This window comes from Xiphophorus couchianus, chromosome 8 (genome assembly GCF_001444195.1).
Source record: "Xiphophorus couchianus chromosome 8, X_couchianus-1.0, whole genome shotgun sequence".
NCBI classification, from domain to species: Eukaryota; Metazoa; Chordata; class Actinopteri; order Cyprinodontiformes; family Poeciliidae; genus Xiphophorus; species Xiphophorus couchianus.
Window position 1 is genome coordinate 10,150,308 of NC_040235.1, and position 18,944 is coordinate 10,169,251.

At 36.2% G+C, this 18,944-nt stretch overlaps 2 protein-coding genes across 7 annotated transcripts; both read right to left on the reverse strand.

Moving 5' to 3' along the window:
* Nucleotides 1-51: 51 nt before the first annotated feature.
* snrpd3l (small nuclear ribonucleoprotein D3 polypeptide, like) lies at nucleotides 52-8,504 on the reverse strand. 3 transcript variants are annotated; one of them, XM_028026466.1, is made up of 5 exons: nucleotides 3,604-3,721; nucleotides 2,903-2,944; nucleotides 2,286-2,426; nucleotides 571-763; nucleotides 52-255 (listed from the first exon to the last, which is right to left on the reverse strand). In XM_028026466.1, the coding sequence occupies exons 3-5, from the start codon at nucleotides 2,409-2,411 to the stop codon at nucleotides 191-193; spliced, it is 384 nt and encodes a 127-aa protein (XP_027882267.1). In that variant the 5' UTR covers nucleotides 2,412-2,426; nucleotides 2,903-2,944; nucleotides 3,604-3,721; the 3' UTR covers nucleotides 52-190. The 3 variants fall into 3 exon arrangements, with proteins under 3 accessions (XP_027882267.1, XP_027882268.1, XP_027882266.1); XM_028026467.1 differs by lacking the exons at nucleotides 2,903-2,944; nucleotides 3,604-3,721 and adding an exon at nucleotides 8,484-8,504; XM_028026465.1 differs by lacking the exon at nucleotides 2,903-2,944 and having other exon boundaries at nucleotides 3,604-3,758.
* On the reverse strand, nucleotides 5,661-17,856 carry adora2ab (adenosine A2a receptor b). 4 transcript variants are annotated; one of them, XM_028026460.1, is made up of 8 exons: nucleotides 17,769-17,845; nucleotides 17,339-17,391; nucleotides 15,014-15,067; nucleotides 11,687-11,783; nucleotides 11,277-11,583; nucleotides 10,986-11,117; nucleotides 8,484-8,587; nucleotides 5,661-7,955 (listed from the first exon to the last, which is right to left on the reverse strand). In XM_028026460.1, the coding sequence occupies exons 4-8, from the start codon at nucleotides 11,751-11,753 to the stop codon at nucleotides 6,982-6,984; spliced, it is 1,584 nt and encodes a 527-aa protein (XP_027882261.1). In that variant the 5' UTR covers nucleotides 11,754-11,783; nucleotides 15,014-15,067; nucleotides 17,339-17,391; nucleotides 17,769-17,845; the 3' UTR covers nucleotides 5,661-6,981. The 4 variants fall into 4 exon arrangements, with proteins under 4 accessions (XP_027882261.1, XP_027882263.1, XP_027882262.1 ...); XM_028026462.1 differs by having other exon boundaries at nucleotides 11,680-11,783; XM_028026461.1 differs by lacking the exon at nucleotides 17,339-17,391 and having other exon boundaries at nucleotides 17,769-17,856.
* Nucleotides 17,857-18,944: the final 1,088 nt, after the last annotated feature.

An 18,944-nucleotide genomic window follows, 5' to 3' on the forward strand; every position in this document is an offset into this window, starting at 1 on the left:
AAATGAAAGCAGCTCTCACCAAAATATCAAGTCTCGAAGAAACAGACTAAGTAAGAGTTGTAAACGCAAAGATGTTTATTTCCATACAAAATAAAAATCAAAGTGAGGAATTGCAAAAGCACAAAATACCAGAGAATCGCAAATTATTTCAAATCCAAAGACGACTAAATGAAACAAGAACAAAGGAAAGTTATCGCCTCTTTTGGAAGATGTTGCCTCTTCCAATTCCACCACGACCTCGTCCTCTTGCAGCCACTATAAAAAGGTGAAGAAAACAGCATTTTATCAAAATGCACCAAAAAAATATGTGGTTAGAAAATGATCACAAAGGAATCCCTAGCACCACACAAGTACAGAAAAGAAGCATGAATAGGAGATAATCATATATATAAAGCAATCGCATAAAACGGCACGCAGTTTAACAATTTTCTCCTGGATTTTGTTACACAAGCAAAAATATTTTGATCAATAAACAAAATTTAAAAACTTGTTGACTTTAACCATCCCACAAATACATCAAGTATTTTGAATACAAGTACAATTTTATGGAAAAACAGCTTCCTCACTCACCTTGTGCTTTTAGAATGGCAGCTTTGCCTCTTCCTGCGCCAGAACCCTGGTTCTTGTTCTTCATGCTCTTTAACATGGGAGCATTCTTTAACATATCAGGTAGGATCAGAAAGCGGATCTTGCTTCCTCGGATGTAGACCTGTTCCAACTGCGCGACCCGACCATCCCGATAGGTCACGGTAATGTTGGACATCTATTGGAAAAGCAAAGAAAAAGGAAGAAAAGCTTTAGAAGTTTAGCATGTATGTCATTGTGCAAGGATGACAACTGAAATTTCCAATCCCACTTATTTATTTGGTCCCTTCTGCAAATCCAGCAAAAATTAATGCACAAAAAGAAAGCATTTCACAAACATCTGCCAGTATTATTTGTAATTATTTTCCCAATTTTTCTTTCTCATTGCTCTCTTTGAGCCATTGCAGCTTGGGAGTTATCATTAGTGCCAAATGTGGGCAATTACTGCAACAAGACTTGATTAAACAAGGTGGATATTATATTGGTATGCAAAATGTGAGAGAATACATTTGCTAATACCACATTCCAACAGGTCATTTTCACTTTTAATATTTCATATTAAAATCATGACAGAAAAAAATGCACAATATATTGTGCAACTCTACACTACATGTTTAGAAAACGTGATCAGAGAATAAAAACACCACACAACTTTTAGAACAATAATAGACTATATGGTCCAGGTTTACTAAATGAAAACTGACATTATTCCCTCCATTTCATAGCATGGTTTTATAAAGGCATCAAAGTAACAACATTCAGCACACAGTAAGGATTTACTTGGCATAGTGAATAAATATGCTATGATGACCAATGAATAATCCAAGCACTAAAAAACATGCCTCTAATGCTTTCCAATACCATCTTTGTGCTCATAAAAATGCTGTTAACCTAATGGTTAGTCAACAGAAAAACAAAATGGAACAATGTACCTCTTACATTTCACAATTGGTGACCATTTACTGATACCAGACAATCAAAAATACATATTTCCACCTTGAGATATCTCACCTTGAGTATAAAATGCACCAGAGTCATTTCCAAGTACAAAATACTTATGGCCTACGCTAAAGGAATGATGAGTTAACTGACCTAAATGGTAATGAGAACTAGGGCGGCATTATATTAGAAAATCTTGCAATATCAATAATATTGGTAAAAAAAATGGGATTGTGAGATCAGCTGCAGCATAAGCCTATTTTCTTTTTTCTTTTTACTTTCATCACTGCTGCATACATTCTGACCTTTACCATTATGGACACTAGTATTTGTGTCTGATGTTGGCATCTGCTTCCATTACTGGCTAAATATAACGTTAGCGGGTAACAATTATTGCACTGTAAAAAGTCTGAGTTGATGTAAATATTGCACACATTGATACTAGGATGACTAAATACTGTGCAAGCCTAATGAGAACCAAAATTAGTGGATATAGGATGTGAAACAAAGTTTTCCTAATAGAATATAAAAGACATGCTGGGTTTAAGCTCTTTATATACCACCAGTTATGAAAATAAGCTGATAGGTTGCTTTTACATACTTTAAGAAATTGAAGTAGGGAAGGAAAGAATAACTATGCCCAATACAAAATTGGGGTACAAATTAACAAAGGGGCAAATAACCCCGAGTCTTAAGTCGCCTGACATCATTTGCTGTTGCTCTAACATATGAAGGCAACCCATGAAGATAGTCAAACCAACCTGACAGTTCATGTTGTCCTCAGCTTCAATCAGCTTGCCTCTGTACACCTCTCCTGTGTTGGTCTCACAGGTCACAATGTGTCCCTCGGCCTCATGCAGGACCTTGATTGGCACGCCAATGGACATTTTTTAACAGTCTTCCTGAAATACAACACAAAGCAAAAACTTTATTATATCTGCTGCTGTATTATAAAATAAAATCCTTTATTCAGTTCTCTAAAGAAACTCAATGCATCAGCAGCTAGGTGACAGGCCAATGGAAAACACACACACCTCTACAAATTGGTAATGAATAAAAAGTTAACAGTCTAATGTCAAATATACAGCAGAAATCCATAGTTACAAAAATACATGCAGATCCTACAAAAAGATGATTTAAAAAAAATAAAGTTTACCTTTGCATACAACAAAACAAAGTGTGACAGCAAATGTCAATCTGCTGACTTTTAAATTTCTGATACTTCTAAGCAGAAGTTGGCTGCCAAATTTGTCCTGGAATATCTAAATGAGGCAGCAACTCCACCAATGAACATGCACCTATATTTTTCTTTCCTCATGTGCAAAAGATATGGACTAAAATATTGAATTAACTAGTAGTTAAAGTCAGGGTTACTAACTTGTGAGTGAAAATTGGAGTTACATAAAATTGTAGGGGCAGTCTGTCGAGAAAAAAAAAGATAAAAACTTATGCCCAAGCAGCACTCAATAAACACAAAAAGACCAATTTTAAGTTACACTTTACAATTTTATTCACATTGTTAATACACGTCTTGAAATAAGTGCAAACACCACAAATGAATAAAAGCGTATAAATGTTGCTACCAACAAGAGGTCATTCTTCATGGAGGATAGGATTTACGGTTTCTTTAGCAAATATTAAAGAGCCATCTCAGCTCTACTATGAAAAAGGTTGAATCATTCAAAAATAATAATCACTAATACTACTCTTTAGCATGAAGCAATTACAACTCCCGTAGAAAAACTTAATCTGTGAACTTTAGGTGAAAAGTCGACCGCTAACAACGTTAGCCACAATAGCTAACTATGCTAAGGTACAACTCTTACTTACCAAACAGAAAATCATCCAGATAATGTACATTTAAAGTTGACAATAAATAAAATACGCTGAACAATTAGACAGTTTCACACGTTCCACTTTAAATTATACCCCCTTATTTATAAAAATAACCAAACGGAGCCATGAAAGCAATTGATTGAATTAGCTTCAAAATTCTAACTAATGTCCAAATTGTGCTTACGTAAAAACCAGCCAGAGGCAATCTTCTTAACAAAAATGAAGATAAAATTGTGCATTTACCTTGGGTTTGCCTTGAAAACAGGTTATTTTCTTGTTATTTTTGCTGTAGTAATTCTGCAACGTGCGCTTGTCGCTATTACAGCGCCTTTTGAGCCTTTTCCTGCTACCCACAAAGCAACGAGGGGTCAACATAAGTGTTTCCTGTAGCACTTACTGCAAAGCATTGTGGGATAAAGAGTTTTTTCTAACACAAACCGTAACCTTTTTAGGTAGGTACAAAAAAGTCTGATTGGCAAGAATGTAGATCAGAATATTTTTTAACTTATAATTTTTGACAACAGCTGTTGTTATCTAGAACAATTGGTCAGCAGTTGGTGAAGGAGGTGAGTTTGTTTTAACACCCTGGGGACGAAAAGTTATAATTGTATGGAGTCTTCCTCACCTGATTGGAGGAGAACTTAACATTTTTCTACCTCCTATATTTCCCTTCCCAGCTTTGTCAGTCATCATAAATACTTGAGAACTGTGACTGCCTTTCTATTAAACTCGATATATTGTAGAGGAATTGGTTTAAAAAAAAAAAAAGAAGTTGAAACAGAAACAGAGCGTTTAATATGGAAATCAGTTTGGATTTTTTTTGAGGCCAAAAGGAGACAGGTTTTTGCCAGCCAAGCTTCAAGTCTAATTATGGCAATCTCCTGTAATGCATTCCTTTACCAGATCCCTACATGCTCCGATACTCTTCATCATGGAGCATAGAAATTTAACTCAAAACCTGGTACATTTTTGTGATCTGCAGGTTTAAATAAATTCTTCAAAATTCAGATGCAGCCATAATAGATTGCAGGTACATTTGCCAAACTTTCTTAACTCTGTTAACCCTGATCTGTTTTTTAGTCTTCCTTTAGTATTTTCCTGCCTGCTTTATTGTTACAGTATGTGTTTATAGCTTTCTGTCTTGTCTGGTTGCTCTTCCAAAAGACACCTTGGATCTTAATGAGTTCTTTACTGGTTAAATAAAAGGAAAAATTAAATGATGAATTACATATTTTATTGGTAATAATTCAATGGCCCATATGAGATACATATAACCAGGAAATGAGATGCATTGCCGAACTCATTAACCACAAACTGGAGGTTTACTTAGCTGTAGATAGTTACTCATGCATGAATGGTAAACATGGGTCATTTTGCTTCCTCTGGAACCAACCAAGCCACACAACGCTTATATAGTTTTATTTTATTATTATTATTATAAGAAGTGCATTAGTCCTTAACTACTTTTTTTCCCCATGCTGAAATTAGGCTTGTCAAAGTCAGTTATTTATTTAAGATGGATTTAAAAAAGAAAAAAAAAAGCTTCAGTCAGAGTGTAAATGTAAATAACAACACACAAAAAAAACATCCATAGAAAGGAACGTCTGATACAATAGCACCGATTTGCATCTTCTTTCTGAAAGGACACAAAACAATTTTTCATCGTGACACAGTTATGGTTCATGGTTGACATTTACAGCTTTATGAGATTCCATAAAGAGGCTGAAAGGGATCCCATCAAGGTGCCACGTGAAACTTTTATTCTCTTGAAAAAATAACATTTGAATCTGACATGACCACCTAATTTTCATGCAGCCTATAAAAATAAATAATTAAAACAGGATTGTTTGATCCATTTAAATACCACATTTACATGTACATGATGACAAGGTTTGTCAAGCTACCGATATGCATAGGATTTGAATGCACACATATAACACGTGTTATATAGAAGCCAAGTAATGTTTATTTTGGGAGATGTGTGTCTGGGATTGCTGTGAGGCACATAAAAGTCGCCTAATGTGGGTTTTTGCCACAGAGGAAGGGGTTTTTAATGGGGAAGGAGAAAGCATAATGGGATAATAAAAGACATCATCAAATGAACCTTCATTTGATTTTCATTGCATTTGGCTCATTGACTGGCGTCAGCAGCCAGGCTACTCTGTAAACACCTCTTGGATTGTAGTCTATGGTCATGTGCATGGAATTTACTTGTGTGTATATGTGTGTTTCTATTCTATTCTTTATGTGTGCAAGTCTGATTCAGAAATTAGTGACCTAACACGTCTATAGAGAGTTTGCAAAGTTCAAACAAACCTAATGTTTCATTAGGTAAAAGGTAATTTCAGTGCCTGTTATTTGTGTAACATAGATGCTGAACAGGTAACTGTTGCTTGTTGCCTGGCAGTTATTTAATTATTGATCAAGCTATTGATATACAAACATTTAATTACTGTAAAAGGGAGCTTTGCTTAAATGAATGTATTTATGTCTTACTCAAGAAACAGAGACTAAGACCACTGATTACAATTCTGAATATAATGATCTATGTTCGTAATATGCAGCCTATAAACCACATTATCCATGGAAGTATTTGTGTGTTTGACAACAAAACACCAAACAATTCTTTTATTCATGTTTGAACAGAAAGGAAGTGTCTGATTATACATGACACGATCCAGCTTTGTAAGAAATGCTGTTTGAGTGTTTGAAAGTTAAAGTACAATGAATGACACGGTACACTACAGGGCTGACTGAAGATTTGTACAGTTATTGACATCAGTGATAAAAATGTGTAAAAAGCTTCAATTTGGTTACATTTGTTCAGTAGGGTGGAATACATGTTAAGAAATGTTTTTGTCAAAATTGTTCTTACAAAAACTTCCCAGCACCCTTGCTGTCAAGGGTCAAGATGAAAGTCTTCTTTTGTAATGTTTAGCAAGGTTTTGAGCCAACATTTACATATGGGATCAATGAAAGTATGAAGTGGTTTGAATAATTGATCACTTAAGAGATTGATCATAGGACCAATCGTAATTTTCTGTATGGGTTTGAAGCAGGACACCTTTGGGTAACTGGTTTTGTTGATACAGTATTTATTTAGTAAACCCATTTGAGTCCAAAAAAAAAAAAAACCTTTGAGCAAAGGGCCAGGTAGCACACACACTGCCTGATCAAAATCAAAATTTTTATGTTTAGAGTAGTGAAATATTTTTTTAAACTTCTTTGCAGGGTCTAAAAAATTGTTATCACTATATAGATTATTGTTTTGTTCACATTATGATTTAACATTTTTGCTTTTTCTTACTGTATACAGCCTACATTCATTTTTGAAAACAGACATTTCCACGGATGTCACTTAAACAATATGCGGAGAAAATATAAGCATCAACTCATATTGAAAAGCTTTCTGCTTTAAGCATCTTTATATTCATGTAGCCTGACCTTCAACTGAAATTTGGCTCATGTAGAAAATAAAAGTCTAGAGTAAATAAAAACAGGTCTTATGCTACGAGGAAGAAATAGCTATTCTGTTCAGTGTTTTTTTGTTGTTGAAGAAATTGTCTTCACAGGATTAAGAGTCTCGTGCTGGCGGAAAAAATGTATATATGAACGTAAATGTCATGACACCTCTGTTATGTCTGTGGAGTTGCAACCATCAGTCTTTTTTACAGAGACAGCTTGAACATTGACAAAATCAGTGCAGCCTCCTCTGTCTTTCAGCTCAAAAACATCTGCCGCTCCCTCTTCACATGAAGCAGATTCTGCTGCATCCTGTGCACAAAATGCCGTGCTTGGGTTCTCCTGCATCCCTGAGAACGTGTCACTTTGTCCTCTGTATCCGTTGTGGATGCAGCTGCTTGGCAGCACATCTTGATTTGTAGACCAATGGCTAGAAGTTCTGCGATTAACTTTGTATCTTGATGGATGAGTATCAGGATCCAGGATGTAGCTATTTGCCATTGTGCCACATGTTGAAACCTCTTTACTCGTTTGGGATGTCCGTCTGATGCTGATGCAGCTGAAATCTCTGCTGTCAATACTCATTGTCCCAATCCCGTTGCTGGTTGCCTGCCTCAGAATGTACTTGTAAAAAATCTTCCAAAAAGTCTGTCTAAACTCCTTGATGCGGTAGGCATAAATAAAGGGATTCACCACAGAGTTTGCATGGGAGAGGATGATGGCGATGTTCATCACCCAGATTGTTGGACGCTCACAGTCTTTGCACAGGTGGTTGAAGCAGTTGATGATATGCACAGGAAGCCAGCAGATAGCAAATAAGCCCACAATAATTGCCAGTGATTTGGCAGCATGCACGTCCTTCTGCAGAAAAGAATGGGAAGAGTTCGAGGATGAAGGTCTTCGTCCAGAAACAGGTGAGAATGAAACTGTGATGCTCATTCGACGGAGCTGCCTCCTCGCCACCAGAAATATTTTGATGTAGATGACCAGCATGACCAACAGAGGGGTCAGCACAAAGCCAAAGAAATTAAAATAGGTCATATAGTCCAAAGGAACAACTGCCTCAAAAAGGCATTGGGTCAGACCTTTAGGGCAGCTTTTTCTTTTTGAGCTGTGAAGTGTTGCGTTCCAGCCTGTGCAACAGAGGCAAGAAAGATTTAATCTTAAGGTATGAAAATCCATAGAAAGACTCTGAGAATGATATAGGCTTAAAATGAGTTTAATTGGAAGCACAATACACAGCATACCAAGATTCATGAATGTTAGTAGTTATATTTTTGCAGAAAATAGGCACACAAAAAAACAGATAAATGGTTTCAATTAAGAATCCAAGTTCAGAAAAGGGGAATATTGTTTAAGTGAACATTGAGGATGTTTTGTTATATTTGGAGGCCATAAAACAAGCTTGTAATAATTTGGCAACTAGACTAGAGGTCATGGTCCTTAGGGCTCATAGCCCTGCATATTTAAGATCTTTCCCTTAGGTAACAATCCCTTTTTCTCACAGAAATGTAAACGTTTTCTTCTGAGAAAAAAAAAAGTCAAAATTCAGTTAAAAAAAATATCTTTTTTCAGCTGCCCTAATGCTAAATTTCAAAATTTATTTTGATGACAGAAAAATATGAGTGACAGAAGGAAAATGGCTAAATTTGATCTCTCACCTGTGTTCCAACCAATCAGTGGAGTCATGCCGATCGCCGCTGACAAAGTCCAGCACAGTGCTATGATGCACTTTGCTCTCAGCCCTGTTACCAGACTGTTATACCTAAATGGTTGAACAGAGCACAAAGATACATTATAGGGCAGAAAGCTTTGTTTTACCTCTTTATGATTACATCACTCAGAGAACGGGTCAATATTTGCCAATTTTAACAGGATGTGCACTTAAATCTAACTGCATTATTTGTTTATTAAAACAAATTGATGGTTTCTTAAAAGAAAAACATTACAGTAATTAGAACACATTTACTTTTATTGCCCGCCTTTCCTATTTATAGGTTGATGATTAAACACACCACAATCATGAATCATGAAAATGTTTAAAACACGTTCTTATAATTCTGTTTCTCATTTTCTTTGCAACAAATCATTACCAAATCCAATTTGCACTTTCCTGCTTTTTGTATGCACGTCCTTCTTTAACACATTAGGTGCAAACACATTGTGATATCTTGGTGTTATGCCTCATTGTGAATTAGATTTCCCTTTTTGATAGGCAATTCATGCATTTTTTTTTTTTTTTACATAGATCTTTGTAGTGATATAGGCTACGCAGAAAAATTCACCACACTAAAGAATCTTCTATAATATCATTCAAATACATCTTAAATATTAAAATGTAAAAATAGTGGGGATTTCAAAACGACACGTTTCTTCTTTCAACAATCTCTAATCAATGACAAAAAAAATTTAGTGAATGGTTTTAGGAGTCTTTTATTATAGTTTTAGTGCCTATGTCCAGCTAAGGCTGTCCTGATGCCCAAATACTAGAAATATAGTTTTTGTATTTCAACATGCTTTAGAAAAGTTGAATAAATCTCAAGCTGTACTTTAAAGAATCAATGTTCAGTGTAAAATTATCTAGTAAAAGATTTGACCAGATTAAGTCTCTTAGATTTTAAACATAGAGATGATTACGCAAATCCATATTCCATAAAAGGTATTGACATTGTACACAAAATAGGGATCTTATTCAACTTCAGCGTCAATGATCAGCTAGGAAGTAAGGCCATTGTTTCTTGCCTGGAAATGTAAATGCAAGTAAAGTATAGAAAATGTATTTGCAGAGGTGGACAGAGGAGTCACTGAACGTATTCAAGAATAGCATTACTTGAACATATCTTTGAACGCCGTATTTTGCTATTTTAAAAAATAGCCAAGAAAAAATTACATCTGTTTAGTTTTGTGTGGGTGTGTCTGCTTTCTAGGAATTTGTTTGTGGGTTAAAATCTGCTAAAATTGTATTGCTATACTTTGTACCATGTTGTCCAATATTTCTACTAATCAATAATAAGTCATTTAAAAGAAAAAATTACTCAAGTGAGAATAAAAAAGAATCTGACAAAAAGGCTATTCAAGTACTGAGTAACTAATCATAACATCTGATTAAATGTGTAAAAAATGCAATCAAATGAGAAAATATTGTATAAAATTATGCGGAAATTGTTTTATTTTAAATGCAAAAAAAGTACATATGAATGGCATAATTTCAAAGTAACAAATTAAGGCTGAAGACCACATTTCAAAATCATTTTGTTTTTCACAACTGTTGTTTTTACAACTTTCAAGTCCAATCCTTACAGAACTGCATCAATGTAAAAAAGAATAGTGCACAATACAGAGCAGCAAAAATATTCTTAAAAGAATGTTTGTCCTAAAAGAATATTAGGTAAATGTAACCTTTGCTTATTTGAGCAGAGATGGGTAGAAAATAGTTATCCCCCCTATCCAAGTCTCCACCCAATGTCAAAAACTGTAGACACTTTGTTTCAGAAAATTGTCTTGTTAAAAAGGCTTTTTTTTTATAACAAACTTTAGGGGGAAATTTATTCCATGTAGTCACTACTAATTATTTTCCCGAATTAAGTCCCGAACTTTTCTTGGAACTAAGTATGAACGAGAACATTTCCAAATATAAACAAATTTAGCTGGAAAACTAAAATAAACATTAGTAAGCGCAAATCCATGAGTCATTAGTTCAAATACTCAACACTGTTACTTTGTTTTTGACTGAGACCCTGTGTGGGCAGGTTGGCAGGCTCCTGGCACCAGTATTAGCACTAAGTATACACGGAAGCCATTATCCAACTGCTTATGCAAATGCATCACCTGTTGTGGCTTACAAGATGAAACTTCCTTAACAGGAGAGAGCAGCGGTTACTAACCAACCACTCATTGTTCTGTAAAAGCACCCAGATTAGCAACAAGGAAATTCAAGGTAGCACTTAATCAATATTGATTTAAATGAGTACTAAAGGTCACATTCTGCAACTTTACTTCCCCTCAAGGCAGAAAAAATAATCTGTTCGTCATGCATGAATCAACGTAAATCTCTCCAGATGAGGCTTAATTATTTAAGTTTTTTCTGAAAGTAAACGTTTGCATGTTTCTGATTTCACTTAAATATCATGTGTTGGGGTGGGGGAGGCCTTCTTTGCTCTCACCTGAGCGGATTCTTGATTGCGATATAGCGGTCCACAGCGATGGCCAGCAGACTGAAGATGGAGCTCTGTGTGAGCACGAGCAGAAAGCAGGCGATGAACAGGCAACCGTAAAAGTCGGCACAGAACCCCACACTGGATATGGATGAAAAATGAACCATTACCAAACAATAAGGCAGCTATCACAACAATTACAAGAAATCATCAGTGGATGCATCTCATCCTGTAATGTAATATTTCAGCGGTACAACATTAACCCTTGCCCTAAATTAGATAAAAACAAGGAAATGATACCTAATTGTGATAGCGAAGGGAATTGCCAGTAGCCCCACAGCGATATCAGCAACTGCTAGTGAGACCACAAAGAAGTTGGTGATGTTCTGCAGGTTGGAGTTCAGGCAGACGGACCAGCATACCAGGGTGTTCCCAGCCACAGCCAGGAGAGCGATCAGCAGCTCCAAGCCAATATAAACCACCTGGTGGAGCTCCGGCATGGTTGTTTTTTCCTCCTTTTTTGCTTTTCTTGTACTTTCATCCCATCCAATCAGCTCCTTGTCTTGTTTTCGGACACAACATTTTCTTGCTAGACCACATGGTAAGACTTGAGACAAAGGGGATTGTGTCACATCGACAGTGAGGCAAAGCAGAAAGTTCCCAGCACAAGCGTCACACGCCAGACGCCGGATTACACACACACCTTTTACCGTCACTACTGCTGTGCTGGGCTTCCTCTTTTTCAAGTTTTTCAGTGAACAGCTGAGGATGATGCATCTGAAGGGGCTACCAAAGTAGAGAAGTAAACTGGAGATGGGGGGGAGTAAAGAGAGGACATGGTGTTAGTGTGTTTAGCTTGTATAAACAGATTACACTGTGTTCAATGGACATGCAGTTACATGCACACCCACACACATATCAAAAAAGCAATCTATCACTGCATGACAAGGATACAGGGTCAAATCAAACAAGACAACAAGGGGCTTTTTATTTAGGGACAGTTTCCCAAAATCCCTTTCCCTTATCATTTGAGATACTGACATACTTTTCACAGATAATTACACAAATAACTCAAACACAAACTGTTTGATGTTATTACATAATCAAAAGAGCTCTGTAGAGTTCTTTTTATGGAAATCCCTGCATGTTATATGCAAATTAGGAGTTCTTACACAAACTTGTAACAACGTCAACAGACTTTAGTAATAATGACCTCAGACGTGTGAGCTCAACTGTACAAGATAAAAACAAGGGAATGAAGAGCAAAAACGAACGTAAGCTCAAAGATCAGATCAGATGAAATGTAATGATTTGTAGAATTATGGGGCATTTCAAAAGCATGTATTTACATCAACAAAATTAATTGCACTTTATTGTTGGTTTTATGTGAAACACCCACATAAACAGATAGTTGCGATGAGGAGAAAAAATGTACATGATTTATGACAATGTTAACTTTTTCTGTGTTTGTTGTGAATGTTCTGTAATTCTTATGTTCTGCTGCAAGTCTTGGCCAGGATTTTCTAGGAAAATGTTTTTTTTTAATCTCAATGGGATTCACCTAGTGACATAAAGATTAAATAAAAAAGTAAATGAAAGAAAATAGTTGTGTACACTAAATTTGTAAGAGTGGAAAGAAAAAAGAATTTGTCAGATATTTTGGCACCAGTGGCCTTTATTGACAGAGTAAAAAAAATACTGCTGTCATTATTAAAGCCTAACTTGTTCTGCTAAATTTGCAGTTAATTCCTGAATGAAATGATTCACTTTCCTTATTCCAACAATGAGCTATTTAGAAAAATGATAGCATGAGTCAGAATAGAATTTAATGGATGCCTCCTTCTTAATTTTCTTCTCGTGGTGTTTGCTTCAAACTCATTTGGATCTTTAAAATTTAAAATAAGTTCTTAAATTAGTCGGTTAATACTGAAATGTTATGGCGTCTTCAAAATCTCAGTTTGAAGCTTGGAGCACTTTTACGTCACGGTTCTTGAGTAATTATGTATCTATTTATCTTCCACACTGACACAAACACTCGTGAATTAATTGGTAGTCATGGAATAAAATGAGGAGTTTACTTGTGCTCATCAGTAAGGGGTGAAAAGGAAAAAACAAAATGGAAACAACTTCTACAGAAATAACCCTGATGATTGCTCAAAAGGTCACATTTACACTTCTGACATTGACTTAAAGTGTTTCCAATGCTCTTTTGTGTTACTTTTGTTTTACATATTATTATTTATATGATGAAAAAAAATTGCATCAACGATCAAGCGAGCATCAGGCAGAAAAATCTATGTAATGATTAAGAGAGTAGTTCTTCAACAGAATCTTCCCCAACAAAAGATGAAAACAAGACAACATTGTAAGTTCATATTGGAAAATATTCAAAATGGAAAAAAACTAAACAGAAAACCTGGGTAACAAAACTAACAAACATAAAATAAGAATCTTAGGAAATGAAATTTGAACCCTGTTTAATATGGTCTTAGTTGCGTTATGGTGCCAATGAAGCAAAGACATCGAGGTTTTTTTTACAGTTTCAGTGCAACAGGGTAAATATGGCAAGGTTGAAGCTGAAAAATTATGCTTGCTCACACTTCCAGTGAAAACCTTCCGCTGTGAGATAATGAAATATTCTTATGTTGTTGAGTCATTCCCCTATTCGCAGCAAAACTGAGCTACAGTAAAACCCAGAAAAACAAGCAAGAGCTAATGAATTTTCTTTCTCTTGTCCTTAGAGTCTCCTAGATGCCTTTTGGCAAACTTCAGTCAAGTGGTTTTCTCATTGCCTCTCTCCTATGATATGAGATAAGACTGATCATCAAACCTCTAATTACCAATCTGAGATCTTAAAGCACCTGTGGAAAGCCTCCCTAATTCTCACGTAGTGTAAAACAAGAGCCTAAGCATGCAACTGCTATAAACATCCCAGGCAGTCCTGAACACCTTTACAATGCGCATGCTTCCCATTATGTTTTGGCTCAGTAGTGTGTAATCTAACACCAGGAGCTAACTATCTAACACCTGACTCCACTGAGAAATCATTAAAGTATGCAAAAAAGGGAAAAAAGATGGCTCAGAGCAACAGTCAGTGCAAACACTGAAAATACAAAGAGAGAACAGAAGTTTGCACAATTTGCTTCTCTTTGAAACATTTCTCATTCTGGTATTTTTAGACACTTTACACTTTATTAAACATACCCCTCTGAGCCACATGCAAACGTGCAGCTCCACCATCAGTAATCTGTTCTGCTATGGCAAAGTCCAACTTTTCCTCTGCTGCTTTGCTGTTTAGGAATTCAGAATCAAGGATTTATCCAGTTGCAGTGAAAGACCTCTTGAGGTTGCAGCAGATTAGTGTGCAAATCCTCCAAAGCATGGCAAAAAGCATAAACATTTGATCAAAATTTGCAAAATATAAGAAAAGACCATTTTCTAGCTGATCTGACTGACGGAAAGAGAGACAAGAAGCACTCAGAACTTTGATTATGCCTATGAGAAACAGAGGAAGAGGTGATAAGAAAACGCACATCCTGCTGGAAAAGATCTGGCACTGCCCTGTCAATCAATGTATCAGCTCAGCTCCAACAAAGTCCAAGGAAAACAAGAAGAAGAGTTAGAAAGGAAATGCTTATTTCCAAGAACGAGAAAAGCTGCTGGTTTTGACATATTAATAGAAACAGGTTTTTAATACTGGAAGAAACAGAAATAACAAAAGTGTCATTAGATTTTTGGGGGGCTTTTTAGATCTCAAGAGCTCAGCGCACAGTTTCATTTAATCTGAACATGGATGATAACAGCGCTATTTGCAATAAAACATTTATTCTGACCCATTCATTTTTAGAGAAAAAAGTATGTTTCTGTAGTAGTACACGACTGGTTAAAGAACAAACATCTAAATGGGTGTCAGTTGTTTCAAAGGCCCTTTTCAGTTTTAAAGTATAATATTTGTGTAATACCCTGAATACAATCATTAGAATATCAAACTACCTTCAATCAGCTGACGCAATTTGGAAAAGTAATCCTTTCCTTACCTGATGGATGAGAAAGTTGATCTCCCTGCTGCATGGGTTTCGTTAACCCTGAAACTGCAAACAAACGCGTAAGTTACCTTGGAAGACAGGAAACATGATGCAAAAAAGTTGCTGCGATCGCGCCAGTGATGGTGCGCACCGACGCGGCGCAACAGGAAAACGAAGAGCGGCAGCAGGCTCTCCGCTTGCGTGCGTCCTCCCCGAAATTGCTGCTACTTTGAGGACACACATTTGTAGCTCCAGCGTGGAGACCCGCCCCTTGCCCGAGTCCTCCCGCGAGTAAACTGTGAAATGCACAGCATAAATTATGTTTAAGGTAGAAAAAGCGATGTGATGAGATTTGACTGAGATTAAACACTGCTGTTTGAGAGACTGAGGTTAGGTTAAAAAAAGAAAAAACAAAACCGGGGCTTCAGGTAAACCACAACGGAAGATGACAAAAGTGAAACCATGCAGCAAGAAACGGTACAAAACACAGTCATGTGGGAAAAAATCTACCTTTAACTATTCAGTTCCTTGTTGATATGTTTTTTTTTTTACATGTATTAGTAAATAAAGTAAAGACAGAATAAATGTGTTTTGAGGAAATAGTTGGGACGCCCTACCCCCCTAAGTTTTCCATTTTCACTGAATTTCAGTAAGATTCTTCTTGCAGACTTCATCAAGCCTCTGACAGGAAAAGTTACCTCACCGCTCACAGTAAAATGTGTTTTAAAATTTTATTTTTAGCCTACAAAGCATCCCTCAGCCCTCCATTTATATTCTATACTGACTTATCCTTGCAGAGCTTCGATGGGGTGTAGGAGAGGCGGGGTACACCCTTGATAGGTCGCCAGTCCATCTCAGGGGCAAGAGACACAGAACAAGCAACCATGCACACACAGAGACCTAAGGACAGTTGAGAAGGACTAATTAACCTGGCAGTCATTATTTTGGGGCTATGGGAGTAAAACCAGAGTACCTAGAGAGAAACACAGGCATGCACTGGGAGAACATGCAAACTCCATGCAGCCGGGATTCAAGGCAGTCCTACCAGCTGTGCAACATGCATCCTACAGGATCTCACTGAAATCCAGGTTTGGACTCTGGCTCAGCCCAACAGTTCTACTGTAATTCTTATTGGATTTGTTGGTTGTTGTAGATCATTTAACAGGACCAGTTTGTTTCGTAGATGTGACATTTTCCCGTAATCATCCTCTGATGCAAGAGCTGGCCAGATCCGGCTGTAGCAAACCACCTCCAAGGTATGACACCTCGCCTCCTTGTTTCACAGTTGGTGTGAGGTTATTTCCCTACAATGCTATATTTGGCTTATCATTTCCTCTGTTCTACTGCCCAAACAACTCAGTTTAGATGAGTCTGTCCAACGAACATCGTTTCAGAAGCTCGTCTTTCAAAATTACATTGGTTTCTCTTTTAGCTACTATCTTGTAACTACTGGATGCGTCTGAAACATCTGAATGAAATGACTGAATTCCTTGTTCAGTATGACATTGAGCTCTTCATTTGATTCACGGAAAAGGGATTCATCTGAAAGTTGGAGAATAGTAGCTAAAAAGGACTGGAGTTAGGTAACCCTGTTTTTACAAGGTTACAGATAGTAACCTTACTGGTTTGCTCCGGCTGTATGCAGCAATATAGACCAGCTTGCTGCACACATCTGGTCAGCTGAAGCTAAGATTGTAGCAATTGAGCAAAAACTATAACCTTTCTACATTAATTGAAAAACAGATCACGGTCTACAATTTTGTTTCAGTTTCTTGTGTGAATACTGTGAAGAAGTGAAACTATGATATTTTTTACTTAAGGTTATGCTGTAGCATAGCAAGGCTTGTGTTCACACAACTAAACTAACCAAGGTAAAGTTTTTCAGAACACCGCAAAAGTAAGTCTCAGCAAAACCTCTCTCAGTGGGTGGGTCTGAAAGCTCTCACCACCAAATTATTTCCACCACGATGTTGACAAAACTTAAAACATGTGACTGACACACTTTCACATGTTAGTCTTGCTGGTAATGTCTCGCAGCATCTCATAAGCTAGTTATGTCACAAACTCGTGTAGTCTGAAGTACAACCCCGCAAAAGCATTTCTAAAACATTTCATCAACAGGATACTGCAAAAATCCATTCCACCGATACAGACGGCAACAGAAAAAGCGGCAGCTGACTGGGATTCTACAGTGGTATGTAACGTAAATTTATCCACAAAAGTAATTTCATCTTTAACATAAAGCAATGAATATATGTCTTTAGTACAGGAAATAAAAATTACATATCACACAAATGGTATATGAATCATTAATTTGTATCAAAAATTAAAATATACCAAACAGGAGAAAATCAAGCTGGTGGTTAGTATTAGCTCAGCAGTTTCTGCCCCTGCACATTAAATAAAATACAATAACCTTAAACCACAGTCATTGCTCTGTAGTTTAGGGTTACTACAGTTTAGTGTTACTGCCCTAAACTCTGTAAACTCTGTGTAGCATAGCAAGAGTTTATGCTACAGCATAACCTTGTTAACTTAGCAGTTAACAATTTGTTAACTGCGAAGCTTAACAAGTGCTTAGCAGTTGTTAAGCACTTGTTAACAACTGCTAACAAGTTGGCAGTTGTTAGCAATTGTAAAATTAAAATGTACAATATTAATCACAAAACATATACAAATTAAACCCTGTATGTAGTGTAATTTGTATAAAATAGATATTAAAATACTTATAAAACTAAAGAAATACAGAGCTGATCCTAATGCATACCACAGTTCCAGATGGTAACAAAAAGAGAGGATGAGCCGTCAGTAACTGTTTGCTATGGTAACCACAAACTGTCAACAGCTACATGACTTATATGAATGCAGATCAGGAGAAAATAACTTTTGACTTAAATTTAATTTGAAGAATAAGTAAGCCATTTTTTTTTTTTTTACAAATTGCACTTGTTACGTAAAATTTGTTTTTAATATATTGTGTTATATACTATATTTATAGTTGTTCTGTTTTAATATCCGAAGTCATAAGAAACCTGATCCTAAATGTGTCTTGCGTCTTAGATACAAACAAAATGAAATGAAAAAACTTTCTGATGGAATGTAGGCTATTTCAAACTAATGAAGCCAAACTCAAAAATAAAAAAAAATAAAAAAATGAGGGAGTCAAGGGAGTTTGAAGAAAATTTCTGCATGACGAATCAGTCATTCTGACTCACTGTTCGCTTCAATGGTCAAAATGAATTTGAGGTCAGTTGAGATGTTATCTGGTTTGCCAGAGGGCACCAGGTGAAGCCCTCTTGGTGTGTTGCTGTTTTTATTGTGACCTTCTGTAAAATTAATTGCCCATTGCTACATGAATAAAGACGATGTATGTAAGCCCACATCACCAGCCCTCCACTACTATGCTTTAGAATATTTTAGTAAAATATTGGAGAGGATATATTTTGCAGAGTTTTTGCAAAGTGGTTTGATTGTCTAAAGGACATTGATGCGAGCGTTTTAAGCTTTTTTTTTTTTTTTTGCTCTTATTTTTGAATCATCTTCCTTACCCTCCATCTATCCAGGTGCATTTCCAGCTAAATATTGTGTAAACACATTAGCTGTAAGTACATGTAACAGGGTTTTAATGTAACAATGTTGTAAATGTGAAGTTTGTCAAAATTTGTTTATTCGGTCTTTGACTTTATTTTTTTATATGTTTCTTTAGACATTTATTGGTGTTTTAAGTTTGGTTATGTTGCTATTGGCAGTGGGTGGTTACCATAGTAACTGGTAACTGACAGATCGTCCTGTTTTTCTGTTGATGTCTGTTACTGTGGTATGTACTAGAGTAAGCTCTGTGTTTTCTTTACAAATATATTTTACAATATATTTTGGGCAAATGTGATAGTGTACAGTGTTTCTTAAGTAAACTTGCTATGTTTTGTGTATATTTTTAAATGTA